The sequence below is a fragment of the Cynoglossus semilaevis genome, chromosome 9 (genome assembly GCF_000523025.1).
Source record: "Cynoglossus semilaevis isolate Cse_v1.0 chromosome 9, Cse_v1.0, whole genome shotgun sequence".
Lineage (NCBI taxonomy): Eukaryota > Metazoa > Chordata > Actinopteri > Pleuronectiformes > Cynoglossidae > Cynoglossus > Cynoglossus semilaevis.
Genome location: NC_024315.1, coordinates 2,485,146 through 2,498,856, shown reverse-complemented (window position 1 = coordinate 2,498,856; position 13,711 = coordinate 2,485,146). Strand labels below are relative to the sequence as shown.

Sequence of the window (13,711 nt, the reverse complement as noted above, 5' to 3'; positions counted from 1 at the left end):
TGCATTACTTTAACATAGGAGTAAAAAAAAAAAAAAAAGAAAAGGGGGGCTGGGGGGAAAAACGAACTGTATCCTCACTTGTCTCGTGAAAGCTGCTTAAGTACAACATGAACTGACAGGCTTAGTGTAAAACTGCTTTCTATAAACACCATTTTCTCCCATATATTATTACGCTTAAAAAAATAAACCCTTCTCTATGAAAACAATAGTAATGCTATAATTCTTTTTTTTTTTTTGCGATGCTAAGTAGTACTTAGGTAAGCTCTACTGAATATATACACTCACCGTCCACTTCATTAGGAAAATCTTATTGTTCGAAAAACAAAACCAAAACAAAACAAAACAAAAATGACTCCTCTGTGGAGAAACTGATGTTTCTGCCGAGCGTCGAGCCAAAAGGAATGAACTTTTTAAGGAAAAAACGTGTCGTATTGAGGAACATGGGACAGGGACTCAATATATTGTATTGCAGTCATGTGATTGGCAGATGAAATATTTGCTTTGAGGATCAGTTGAGTAGGTGAACCTAATAAAGTGGCCACTGAGTGTACATCGCTGCCATTTTGTTTTTTTGTCCTCTCCGCTTCTCTTGGTAATTTTGACTTTGATTCAGTGCGTGACACAGCGTGTGAAGCACACCTGCTGGTGTAGTGTGTGTGTGTTTGTGTGTGTTTATGGTGCGGGATATAAAGATTTCACTGTTACGTTTCTGGCACTTTCACTGAATTTTGGAATCGTGAGAAAAAAATAATACAGTGCATGGGAGTTGGTGACTCCTTTCAGGCTGTAAGTAAAACGTTGGCATTCGTTCATGTCTGGTTTCTGCGTTGGGCAACAGTCACCTGTTCCACGTGGTTTGAATTCTGTACATTGATTAAAAACAAAGAGTGTCGTAAAACAAATGTATACATGATGGAAACTGTAGCTTTTTTTATGACAATGTGCCTGCAAACTAAATACAACGACAAAAGTGAGACAACATGGTTCATCCCTCTGGTATTAATGACGTTAGAATAGGGTTAGTGTCATTGTGACCTCTGACCCCTGATTCTCACTGGCTTCTCAGCTTTTTTAAAATTTTATTTTCAGACAAAGCTGAAGTTCCTTGACAGACAGTCTTTTTCCTTGTAGACATTTGCTTTACATGAGTTTTAAATGGACAGTGGAGCATATGGGATGTTGAGCAACGGCTCTTTGCGATTTGTATCCTCAGGCCAAAACCCCCTGAAAAACCAACTGTCTTCACTGGCTGTGGGATAAGGCATCTGGTCGGCCCTGATGAGAATCAAGATCTCGGGTTCAAATGCTCGGTTCCTGTTGAGTTCCTGTTCCTGTAGGTTAAGCCACGTCTCCGTGTTAGTGGAACGTCCATATTTGGCTTCTGCTTGTGAGTGATCTTGATGCTGTCTGAAGCGAACACGGCTTGGATGCCAGGCCTGGTGCTCAGGAGCGTGAAGCTATCTGATGGTGATGATGTTGACAGGGACCCTCTGTGTTTATCTTTATGAGCTAAGTAATGCCTGCGTGGTTGTAAGGAGATCAAAACGTCTTCTTAAGGACAACCCGTTAAGAGTTTGCTTGTGGTGGTAGGTAGATTTGTGTCGTCTTGAGTGTGATGGTGGGACGTAGCCCTCCTCTGCCCACCCCTATACTATATAGCCGGTCAGGTCAAGAAGATACGAGGTCATGTCTATGATGTGGTCCAGTATACCGTCTTTCTCCTGGTCATTGGGCATGCCTTGCTCACTTTTCTCGCACTGAGCACCGGAGTAGCCGTTCTTGCACAGGCATTTGTTGGGCTCCGTACACACTCCTCCGTTGCGGCACGCTGGTTCACATTTAGCTACATCCAAGAGAGAGAAAAAGTGAAGAAGGTCACAAAACGGAAAAAAAAAGCTTGTTCTCTGAACTGTAAGTCAACCGCAGTAGTCAGATGTGGCACTTGTTCTATCTTATTTTTAATTTAATTCTAAAAGCTTAAAAACTAAAAATTAATTAAATTAATTATTAAAACAAAATTAATTAAAAATTTAATTCTAAAAGCTTAAAAACTAATATTTTTCAGATGAATGTTTTCTCATTATTTCTTGGTCAAGCCTTGATAATTTTCTAGCCTAAATTGAATTTCTTTAATCCAAACCGATGGTAATGGGAGATCACTAAAACATTCGGTGAATTTTAAATCAAACCAGAAAACACACCAGTAGACGTCAGAGCATTTCATTTGTACGGAGAACCACCGTCGGTTCTTCGTACATCTGTTATAACCCTCGTTACTCACCAATCCGACAGAAGAGTCCTTCCCAGCCGGGGCTGCAGCAGCACTTGCCAGTGGGAGTGCAGTGTCCGTTCTTACAGTGTCGGGAACAAGCTGTCATCAGCAGCTCTGGAGACTCCACCTGACGCTGGCACTCTTTGGGTGCATGAGGCCTAACAGTTGTCAGAAATGAAGGGTAGAGTGAAGAACACGTTACACATGCTGCGGAAAACGATTCAGTTTCTGCACGAGGCAAAATCCGTGACCAACATCCAACTACGAACTGTGCAGGAGCTCAGTCCCCCAACGGTGATGTCATCAGACATCTTACTGATAAAATAGTCATATTTTAGTGATATTTTCTTTAGCGTGCCGAGATACATTGAGTGATTGCACAAAGTTCTTTTTAAACCAAAAAGTAATAATATTACCACAGTAGGAACTGAGTTCATCGCTGTGGCCCAGATCTGGGCCAAAAGATTTCTAGGCTTTTTACTACAATCGCCTCATGTGTGGGCCACTCTGGGGTTTAAATAATTATTTTTATGGGACAGATGAAAACCAGCAATGCTGCATTGTTGCCAGAACATGCATACAATTCTCACCGAAGCTTCCAGACTTCGCTGCTCTGCGTAAAGGATCATTTTCACCTGGGGTGTAAAGAAAACTCCCAGTGTTTGTGTTGACTGCGGGGAGATTTGGCGAAGCCCGCTGCAGACTTTATAGCGAACTGACTTTACAGGTCGGAGTGTGGAGAAAGATGCAGATTTCAGCTGCGGTGAGTGATGTCATGCAGTGAAGACTTTATTTAACGGCGCGACGGTTCGGTGTGTGGTTTTCATCGACTCTGACAGAGACACTGACGGATGGCAGTGATAAAACTGCGACTGTCTGCATTAAAGTTGCTCTTTATTTGAAAGATGGAGGGTGGATGAGGTAAGGGGTGGTGGAGGGGGGGGCGGGCGTTGATTCCCATGCTCCCTTCAGCACCCAACTCCAGACTTCATCCACCCTGGCTTTTGTTGTTGCAAGCTGCGTATAGTTAAAAAAAAAAGAGCGAAGGAGGGAAGCAAACAGAGAAGGGGAGAGAGGGAGAAAGAGTGAGAGTCCCAGGAGGATTGGAGTTGGAGGTGGAGGTGGAGGGGGTCTGTAGCTTACACTGTTAATAGTAGGCAGGGGTCAGCAGAGCTACTAAACAGTTTGTGCGGCTGCCAGGGTGGCTGTGAAAACAGCACCTGCTGGTAGCGCCACTTGACAAAGGCAGCTGGGTCAACAGCCACTGTGGGAATTTATTAACTTTGGTAAGGGGTGGTGTGTGTGAGTGTGTGTGTGTGCAAGAGAGAGAGGGGAGAGAGAGAGTCGGGGTAGGAGAAGTGCGACAGATCTCACCCATGAGGTAGTTGCCCTGCGACGGAGCGAGACGGTGACTTTGATGAAAAAAAAAGTATGAAAACACTGATGATGTTGTAATGAAAATACAGATGGAGCAGAACGACCAATCAAAACTGTCAGAAACTGTGGCGCCCACAAGTCTTTCCTGTCGAGGCGGTGACGCTCCGACTTGTTTCCGAGCCGTACGATTGTTACATTTGTGTGTGTGATCATGCGAGCCGGTGCGTGTTTAGCTTGTTGGCTCACGGTGCCCGTTTGATTGACACGAGTTGTTTGTGAGAAAAGGGCTGTGGAGTGGTGTACATTGTGCACACGGACAATGGCTTAATCAAACGGCCCAGTGTGGTCTCTTTTGCTGTTTTGTCATCCGACTCCATTGTTTGGGGCCGTCTTTTGTAGCTTCACTCCTTGTTTTAATTGTGCAAGAAATTTACTGTGCATTGTAGGAGCCGGGGCTATTCAGCGGGACTGGCAAGCAGCTTTGTCAAGAGGAGGACCACAGCAGAGATGGAGGAAGATTTAGGAGGGATAGGCAAAATAAAGAAAAGGCCTTTTTCTGCAGCGGCATGCTGGGAGCTACCATACCACATGCTCACAAAGCTCACAGATGTGCATGTTTGCGTGCGCACACCACCCACACGGTGCTGCAGGGAAGCGTCCATCCAGATAAATGTGTTCAGTGCAGGCCCTTCTTGTGCACATCCAACAGTTTGAGACTGCTTTGGCTAACGGCGTTTAAATTTATGCTCGACGTGGTCGCAGCTGATAAATATGTGAAAAGCAGTCGTACTATTTTACACCAATCATCTGACACGTCTCAATTAATGTATGAATTCCAATCCCAGGGCGAAGGAAAATCTTTAAGAGTAAACCAGATTCTGCTGCACACAACAAATGCCTGGTGAGTTATAATATTATAAACATGAAACTTTATTACCCGGCTCCCATGGTGTGTGGTGTAAACAGTACACCGAGGGGTTGAAACAAATCTGTGTCTTGTGCTCCGTCATAATGTCATTGTTTGTCACTGTGTTTTCTTTTCTGTGAAAGAAACGCATCTTTCAAGCATTATTTTTTTTTTCCTGGCATAAATATAATGCTCTCGCAGTATAAATAATTGTTATTTAATACAGTCTCAGTGGGAGTGGAAGGTTCAGGCAATCACACTTGAGTTTCACTCACAGTGAGGCCGGCGATGTTAGCGCTTTTCGTCCAACTATTCTCTGTTTATCGGCGTTGTGAAGAAATAACATTTGTTGCAGACGTTACGTCACGTATTCAGTGTACTTGGTTAAATATCAACTTTTCATTAAGGCCTTTAATGTCCTCTGTGAGGGCATCAACACGGCATGGATATAGAACAATTTGAAAGTCGTACATCAGCGTTTTGTTTTTAATTCTAACTCCGCTTTTCTACAGAAATTACAAGCAGAAAATAGTACATGTACGGATGCAGCTTTTTGTTGAAACATTAGATACTTTAGGAAATAATATTTCCAATATTGTATTGTCTACTATTTAATGTCCAAGAGCAAGGCTGCAGGTAATATTTCCAATATTGTATTGTCTACTTTTTAATGCAGCAGAGTTGTGTGTCACACTATCCAATGGTTATCCTCCAGTCATAATCTTGTAATGATACACGTCACATAAGTGTCATCTGCATAGAGGGAAACATGGCACCTGGTGCCCTATCCTTAATTTAACATCCTACTTTAATTCCACCTTTTTTTCCTCATTCTGTCCACATGAGGTCACTACATGACATCTGACATATATATTTAAACTGATGTATTTAAAAACCATTGGTTTGTGCTCTACCATTACTTCTCTGTGGAATGTGCATGACTGTTTCCACCTCGTATGCAAAGTCTAAAGTTCAAACTGTCTCAGGTCATGTAATTATTATATTTTTATTCTCAGAGATCTAGAACAAGCTGAATTGTTGATACGATTATCTCTGAAATAACTATCTTTTTTTTTTTACATCAGAGTTTTGACCGTCGTTGGCTTTTCTTTAACGACACTAAATGCCTTTTGTGTTTCTTAATAACAGCAGACGTCTCTTACAGTATATGTTTTCTCACAGGCCAGGATGAGAATTGTGATGAGAGGTATTTTTAACATGTAACTTCACCACAGGAGTTACTAAATCCAACACAGTTCACCTTCAGGGTTTATATATATAGAGATAATATGAGTGGAGTTATTTTCGCAACTCAGCCACAAAGGAAAACTGTCTCGCTTTCAATGTCTCCATTGCTCTCCTTCATTGTACACCCTCACACACCACACACATTCAAAATGTTTCAAAATGCATGGTGGCCTATTTATTATTGGAGGGGTACTCCAACTGACAAACAAATACCTAGAAATGAATCATCTGGGCAGGACGTGTTTACACAAACACCGCTGAGGGATTTTACGGCTGATGTTTCCCTGTAAGCCTTTACCGCTCTCCCTAACAGTTCCTCTTTTACCCCTCCATGTTCCCAAACACAGTTGATCAAAACAGGCACTAGATGCTGTGCTGCGCCACAAAAACCACCGTACTCTAAAACAAACCTCCTCCTGAAAAGGCTTTAGGGTCCAGATGTCCCTACAGTGTGGAGGAGAAAAAAAGAGGAGGACCACCAGACTTGATAACGTGCTGAGGTCAGACATTAGCTATCCCATATACCCTCCTCTGCACACTCCCTGAAACAAGATCCTAATAACGGAGCCTGGACGTATTAGGAGTCGAGAAACCAACACTACAGGGTCCACGCAGACTAAACAAGTCCAGCTGATGGTGGTAAGAGTTGTTCTGGAGTAGAACCCAGTCCAACGGGCATGCCAAAAAAAGTAAATAAATAAAACAAATATGGAGCGAGTCAGCCACCGGGGCCCCTTTTAAAAATGTGATCAGTTTGGATAATGCCTGGGTGGCACAGTTGTCACCCAAGAACATCCAGTACTGGGTGGTGTTACTGGTGCCGAGGCGTGCAAATACTCACTCTTTAATTCTATTAAACTTACTCGATTTGTCGGTGTTGAAATAATCTGAGCCTTTTCTGAGGGATTACTAATGACTGGGTGGATATTCTGCTAGCCTTGTACCTCAGAGAGCTCACTCTTCTAACAGTGTTAGAGAGTATTACTGCATATTTATACCCACAAACAGAGTACTGCCTGTTTTGTATGAGATGTATTCAAGTTGTCTGCATATTTTGTCCATGAGTGTGGACGTGTTTTTTGCGTGTACTTGGCTTTGAGTGAACAGTTTAGAGATCCATCACTGTGGCTATGATCTCTAATAGCTCCAATGCATATGGTACGCATTATGAAAAACACACACCAATACGTACACACTTTTGAGTTATGAAGTTGCACTCACGCATGCATTCCACTTGTTAAACATTAACTGATAGCCTGCACAGTCACAGAGGGGCAAATGACTGACTGTGTTTTAACATCTGGCTAAATGACCACTGCCAAGATCAACACAGTTATTATAGACAATCAATTTGTGGAACTCGTATTGGCAACTTCATACATTTTAACAAATGTTACCCCATTTCCCAATAATTCCACTTTTCATTGCTCTATTACACAGTCAATACCATAGTTGTCATTTACACACACTGTGGGGAACATTTTTCATTTTACCAAAATTTACACACACTGTGGGGAACATTTTTTATTTTACCAAAGCCGGTCTAAAAAAACTAAAAAAAACAGTTTTTTGCCCAGACAAAAGTTACATTAAAGTAAAAAAAAAAACAGTTTTTTGGCCCAGACAAAAATAACATTAAAGCTCTGATAAAGAAGAAACAAACACATGGAAAAAGATAATTCCACTGTACCGTTTAGGATCCACCAGCTTGTAGAGTTTCCCACTCTGTGACTGGGCCATACTTTTACTGCTCGCCAGGATGTAGACTTCACCTGAGTGAGGATAAAGATGCTATTACAATCTGCACATTATTTATTTTTCTTTCTTTTTCTCTAAGGTTTTCAAAATAAGTTTAAACATCGTGTACATTAATTCAGACGTGAAATGAGACGACGCGAGTGTAGCTCCAGCTTCTGCAGCGCTGCACTTGCCAAAGGACTTTAAGAGAGAGCTTAATTGGACAATTGGATACTCATGACTGGGAACCAGCCGGATAATTTAATGAGGAACAAGCCTACGAGAAAATTCCATAAGGGGACAAATTGTAAACATGTGTTTTTGAGGGCCGTACTTTCAGACACACTTCTGCTTCCATCTATTAATTTTGCAAATTGAGACCAGTTGCGCGGATCTTTAAAAACCTCATCAAATAATAAGTCCAAGACCTGGACGGAGTGTAATCAGACATTTTCAGACAGCTGTGTGAGTGGTCCACACATCATGTGTTCACTGTAATTAGAACCACAGAGCTGACGGTTAATGTGTGTCTGTGTGTGTGTGTGTGTCTGCTGGGCCCGATCACTGGAGTGTATTATATTAACCTGCTCCCCTCGGCTCAGCTTATCTTAACGCTTCAGCCTCCAGGTAAACATTAACGCACTTCTCTATGTCCAGGAAAAACACTGCCTCCTAGGTGGCCCCGATGCAACGCGCAGGTCTTTTGGAAAAGGATTGTAATCTCATGGAAATGACAATTAATCCCTGAGGAAGAACAGCTGAGAACAAAATACTGCAAAAATACAGTTTAATTACTGATGGAATACTTAAGAAAACAGTAAAAAAAATACACATTTACAACGAGCAGGAAACAGATTCATTTAGCCATATAATAAACCTGCCGAGTGTCGTAAGATAACATTCTTAATTAAATAGAAGAACAGATTGGTTTTAAGCCAATGAAGGATATTTTGGCATGTGACATGGAATGTATATAAGTTTCCTCTACTCACCGAGTTCATCCTCACCGAATCCCAGGATGTGTCCCATAAACATGGAGCCACAGGAACCGAAGGAGCCCAGACACAGAGCCTTCTCCTGCCACTGTTCCTCTGGTTCTGATGTCGACGTCGACGTCTTCTGAAGGATCCGTAGGTTTCTGCGTCAACAGAGCACAAAGGGCAAAGGTCATGTATCACGGCGACTGCTCTGACCTTATGATGATCAGCTACAGAATAACGATTATAAACGATGCCGTATCAGCGACACATTCAGACACAGCTCTGTGGTGTTGATCGTCTCAACAACAGGACGGCGTCTCTTCTCGTCTCCATGGGTCACTGACCCGTCTTCCTTTTCCACTCCATGTCTTACACGGTGTTATTTAAGGCCTGTGCTCTTGGTTTCCAAACAAACATCATGCTGGAGCCACCAGTTAGCCACAACAATATGCCTCAAATTATAATGAGGTGCAGGGTAAACCGACCACACAGTGAAAACAAACATGTCTTCCGCCTAAGTGTGTGTTACGCTGCGTTTACACCGGAACACACAAAAGATGCAAAAGACACATTTTTTTGGATTCAGGTTTGAAAAAAATGAGGATAATTAAGTCAAGTTAAACAACTTTAACGTCTGATACTAACTGATGAAGACGATAATCAAAGTCCAACCCTTTCTGTGTCGTTTTATCACTTACCCATTTTTATCACCAAACACGTAACTCCCGTACAGCCTCCTGGATTGGCAGCCTCTGTAAATAAAGCCTCCTACAGGTGGCGCCCCTCCGGTGGAGTGCAGGTCATAGACAGAAGGCTCATTCTCTGGAAGACAAGGATGTAAAGATTTTCATTTTAATATACCAGTGTTTTCTTGTAAACAGACGAAACAGGATATTTATTGTTTTGTTTTTGTCACTGTTTTTCTTATTTTATGCAAATATTAATGATAGATAGCACTTTATTAATATCTTGGGAATTCTTTTTGGGAAATTTAGGAAGAAAAAAAAAAGTCATATCGCTACAGTGTTTGGTTGAGCAGCCAGTCAGATAAAATCTGCATTAGTAAAAAAATAATTTTGTATTTGTAACTGTAGTTAGATAGCATCATTGATTAGTAAAAAAATAATTTTGTATTTGTATCTGTCGTTAGATAACATTGTTTTGATGCACATTTCAGCAGACTGAGCTCATGAATAGATTGATTTTTAATAGACCTTGTCCATTAAGTTGAGATCCAGCAGCTAAACTGACAAAAGTTTTGGCCGTAAATAAATCCTTGCGCGTCGTCTTTACATTGAACCAAAGAAATGATCAGATAAAGAGTGAACAAAAGAGTTATGACTTAATCAACAAAAACTCTTCATCTCTGCTCAGATGTCGAGGCTACATTTTCAGCTGAAGTCGTCCTGGCAGGGAGGAATGAAAAGAGGTTTTTCTTCCTTTAAAACTTTATGATCCAAGACTCGGTGTTGCCTATTTTCCAACAGTAATAATTTTGGTGTTTGGGCAGAGAAAGAAGACGGGGCTGAGATGATCTGTCTTTGAAAGGATAAATTCGATTGCCAAACCTTTTTTTTTTTTTTACTGAGGCAAAGATAGTCAGTCCAGCGTAATTTAGAACAAATAGTTTTTTTTGTTTTGTTTTTTCCTTTCAAGGAGACTTTGCCAAAACACTGACCAGACGCAAGTGTTATTGATTATTTTCTCTGCGTGGGAAAAGATCAGCCACCGTCAGCTGTGTTTTCACAAATGCTTAAGCGTTATCGCAACAGTGACTGCTGTTGACAGCTGTAGGCCTTACCTGTGGACTAACTTTCACATTCCATTGGCAAATCAATAGTCTGAAGCAGGAGAGTATTCCCAAGTCAAATCATTTCAACATTTAACCTCGTAATCAACCCAGTGTTGCTTCTTTTTTTTTCTCCGTCCAAAAACAACTCACTCACATGAAATAAAACATGTGACATTAACAGAACAAACGTGCGGTCTTCAGGACTGTCATTTTTTTTTCTCGAGACGTAAACATGTCAAAACACAGACGCACGAGACAGGGACTGAACGCCGTCCAAATTGGCAGAAATGTCAGCGGCAGAAATGATAACCAACCGTAATCTTTCCCCTTCGTGATCTCCAGTATTCTCCCTGTCGACGTGTTTTTGCCACTGGCATCTGTGCAGAGGATGAGGAGACTTCCGTTGTCCGTCTGAAGCCGGTCCACTGCACATCTGAAGGACATCACGCCAGACATTATGACTTCGAGATTGAAGTGAGAGAGCAGCCGCTACAGATCGACTGTGACCTTCATTTAAGAATCATCAGAATCAGTGAGAGGTTTGACTGACCTGCCTGGATCGTGTAAACCATGTGCAAAGATTTCAGGAGGCTGGTTGGTGCTGTTGAAGTATGGATTGTTCCGGGGTATGGAGTACGGTGATGAACAACAGTCTGTGTCCACGTCCACCCTCAGGACCGACCCCGTGAAATCACTGCATCCAAACAAACAATTATCAGAAACGTAGCGGTGGCGCTAACCTCGAAGGTGAGCAGTCACTCCATCCTTCACACCAACCCTCATGTTTAGAACCTCACCTCAGTCCATCCATTTCCTCCATGTCATCCAGGGTGATCATTCCGTCTCCCAGGATGATGTGCAACAGGCCGTCGGGGCCAAACAGCAGCTGGCCGCCGAGGTGTTTCCTGTGTAGCTCGGCTACTTCCATTAACACACGGACGGTTCTGGTGTCCACCTGGTTTGGGTTTTTTCTGAGGAAAAACACAAAACCATCACGTGGTTTCTTTGAATTACACCACATCTATACAACGGCAACAAGCAACCAGAAAAATACACCAGTGACAGTTGGCCCTGAAGTGACCCTTCATCTGAGAAAGAACAGTTTGATGCTTTGGAACCATTAACCTAAACATAGTTACTTGGACGTACCCTGTTTACTTTACAGAACCAAATGTTGAGGAGCGAACACAACATTAAAAAGAAAAACTGACGTGAAATATAAGCTGGGCAGAGGCCGCGCTCCAAGTTTGAACCACCAAATATCTTCCCACATACCATATCCCTGCAGCTCAGGCTGCTGTTTATACCTCGTTGGAGACCAGAAAATGATGACAATTCAATCCATCTCCCATATCTTTTGTTTCTTGACTGGAAGTAGCATTTTTAATTTACAGCACTGTTTACACCTGTCTACAACTATAGCAATGTAGGTATCATTTTAAAATGTTAGCATCAGTAACGGCATGACAAGCTATTGGCTATTAACTATTGACAAATGATAACACAAAAACATTGTTTGTTTATATGTGAAATATATAAGACTTTTTAAAAGTATGTTTTCATTATAGACATTGACGTCTATCCCATGTTTTTGTGGTGTTTTTTGAGGGCTGAGACACAAGACTGTTTGATCTTTAGGTGCGCTCCAATAGTTAGAACATGCATCCTTATCTTCTGGGTCAAAGTACGGGCAGGAAATGATGGATCATCATGTGCACTGTGCTGTAACCAGGCAGAGGATAATACATCAAACTGAAGATCAGGGGTTTTTATTCAAATCTGGTTTTGGTCAAATTTTAGACAATCTATTACAATTAATTTTGGAATGAAATGTCCTACATGTTTTGAAAACATCTTGAGTACTTCTGTAGTATTTGACTTATTATATCAATGTATCACATCTCATTCATTTGAACAATTTCAAGTATAATCTTTCTTATAAAAATAACATTAACATTTCTCTACATATTTTCTATTTAACTCTGTGTCAAAGATGTCTTTGTTAGGACAATTCTGGAGGGACGTCTTCGCCTCGTCCGAGGAGTGAAATCAAAACCAAAACCTGAAACATGTCTTACATTTTGAACCTTTTGAAATGATGACATCTGTCTTGTTATTGACCCAGCATCAATATGTTTGAAATGTGTTGGTTAAGTTTGCAATTTTGTCAGAATCTGTCGGTGGACACAAGCAGAACTGAATATTTAACGTGTTCAACGACTGTTGTCTGGAGACCTGGAGTTTAAATCCAGGTCACTGCCTCATTACAGCAGATACAGTGGGTGGAACAGTCAAGATGTAACACAGACTTTACAACGTTGCACAACTCCTCGTGGACAGAGACGACCTGGAAACATGGAGACAAGCATCGACAAATATTTCTGGATGAGTCATTTTACGGATATGTGTGTATTTTGAGTTATTTCGGTTTCTTTTTTTTTTTTTGCGTTGAAGCTTGCCAGAACATTCCCAAACCATCATCATTATGTTGTGTCATTTCACTTTCAGTCCCTCAAATTAAAGAGTTCAGCGCAGCAACGGGATTTTCTCAGATTAGATCGTACAATTGTGATGATGAAAATTTAAATGTGACACCAAAACACATTTACAGTAGTTTGCACTTAATCACGGGTCATTGTTAAGGGCGTGTGACATATTACGACAGCGGAGGAGAAACCACACTGTTGTCGTCACGGTGGAAGTTCCACCCATTCATCACAGCCCGACAGGGCAGGCTGCTTAGAATTTTGACATACATCGTGAACTCCTATAAGACAAAAATTGTCATCATGTCTCGCCGTGCCCATCTGGCTGTCATATTTACTGTTATTAACAAAGTTTAACCTAATTGGCCAATTAAAACACTCCCTTAATGAGGCACTAACTAGTATTTACCTCTCGACTTATTTACCAATTCAGCAACGAGTAGATAAAGAAGAAATTAACAAAAATACTAACGATTGTGAGCGGTCATTATCATTTTAGAAAGTGGTTCCCAAACGTGGGGCGCAGACACTGCCAGATGCCGTGGAACTGTAGCAGAGGGGCGTAACAAGGACAAATAATTTAATTTTCTTCGGAATGTTATTTTCAACATCTATGGTTGAAAAAACTTTATAAACAACTCAATGTTTCACTATTTCAGAATGTACTACCCATCACTACAGAAACGACAAGGGAGTCGTTAAAAATTCTGTGTGAATATGATTAGACAGTGCATACGATTGACAGTTGAACTGTCCAATGGGAAGCTGGCTGTTCTGACATTAGTGACATCACCACTGACCGGACCACTTGTTCGAGGACATTACAGAAACAGTAAAATGTCATAAATAGTCCAAAGTAGAAATCGATTTATATTTTACTCCTGAGCTGCGATGGTTCTACATATTTACAGT

General features: G+C 41.4%; 1 protein-coding gene across 1 annotated transcript; it reads right to left on the bottom strand.

Moving 5' to 3' along the window:
* Positions 1-6: 6 nt before the first annotated feature.
* Positions 7-13,396, bottom strand: hhip (hedgehog interacting protein). The gene is made up of 8 exons (XM_025058513.1): positions 11,111-13,396; positions 10,864-11,007; positions 10,628-10,746; positions 9,220-9,343; positions 8,534-8,679; positions 7,495-7,576; positions 2,282-2,430; positions 7-1,843 (listed from the first exon to the last, which is right to left on the bottom strand). Exons 1-8 carry the CDS (start codon positions 11,332-11,334, stop codon positions 1,647-1,649), a joined length of 1,185 nt encoding a protein of 394 aa, XP_024914281.1. The 5' UTR covers positions 11,335-13,396; the 3' UTR covers positions 7-1,646.
* Between the last annotated feature and the right edge of the window lie 315 nt (positions 13,397-13,711).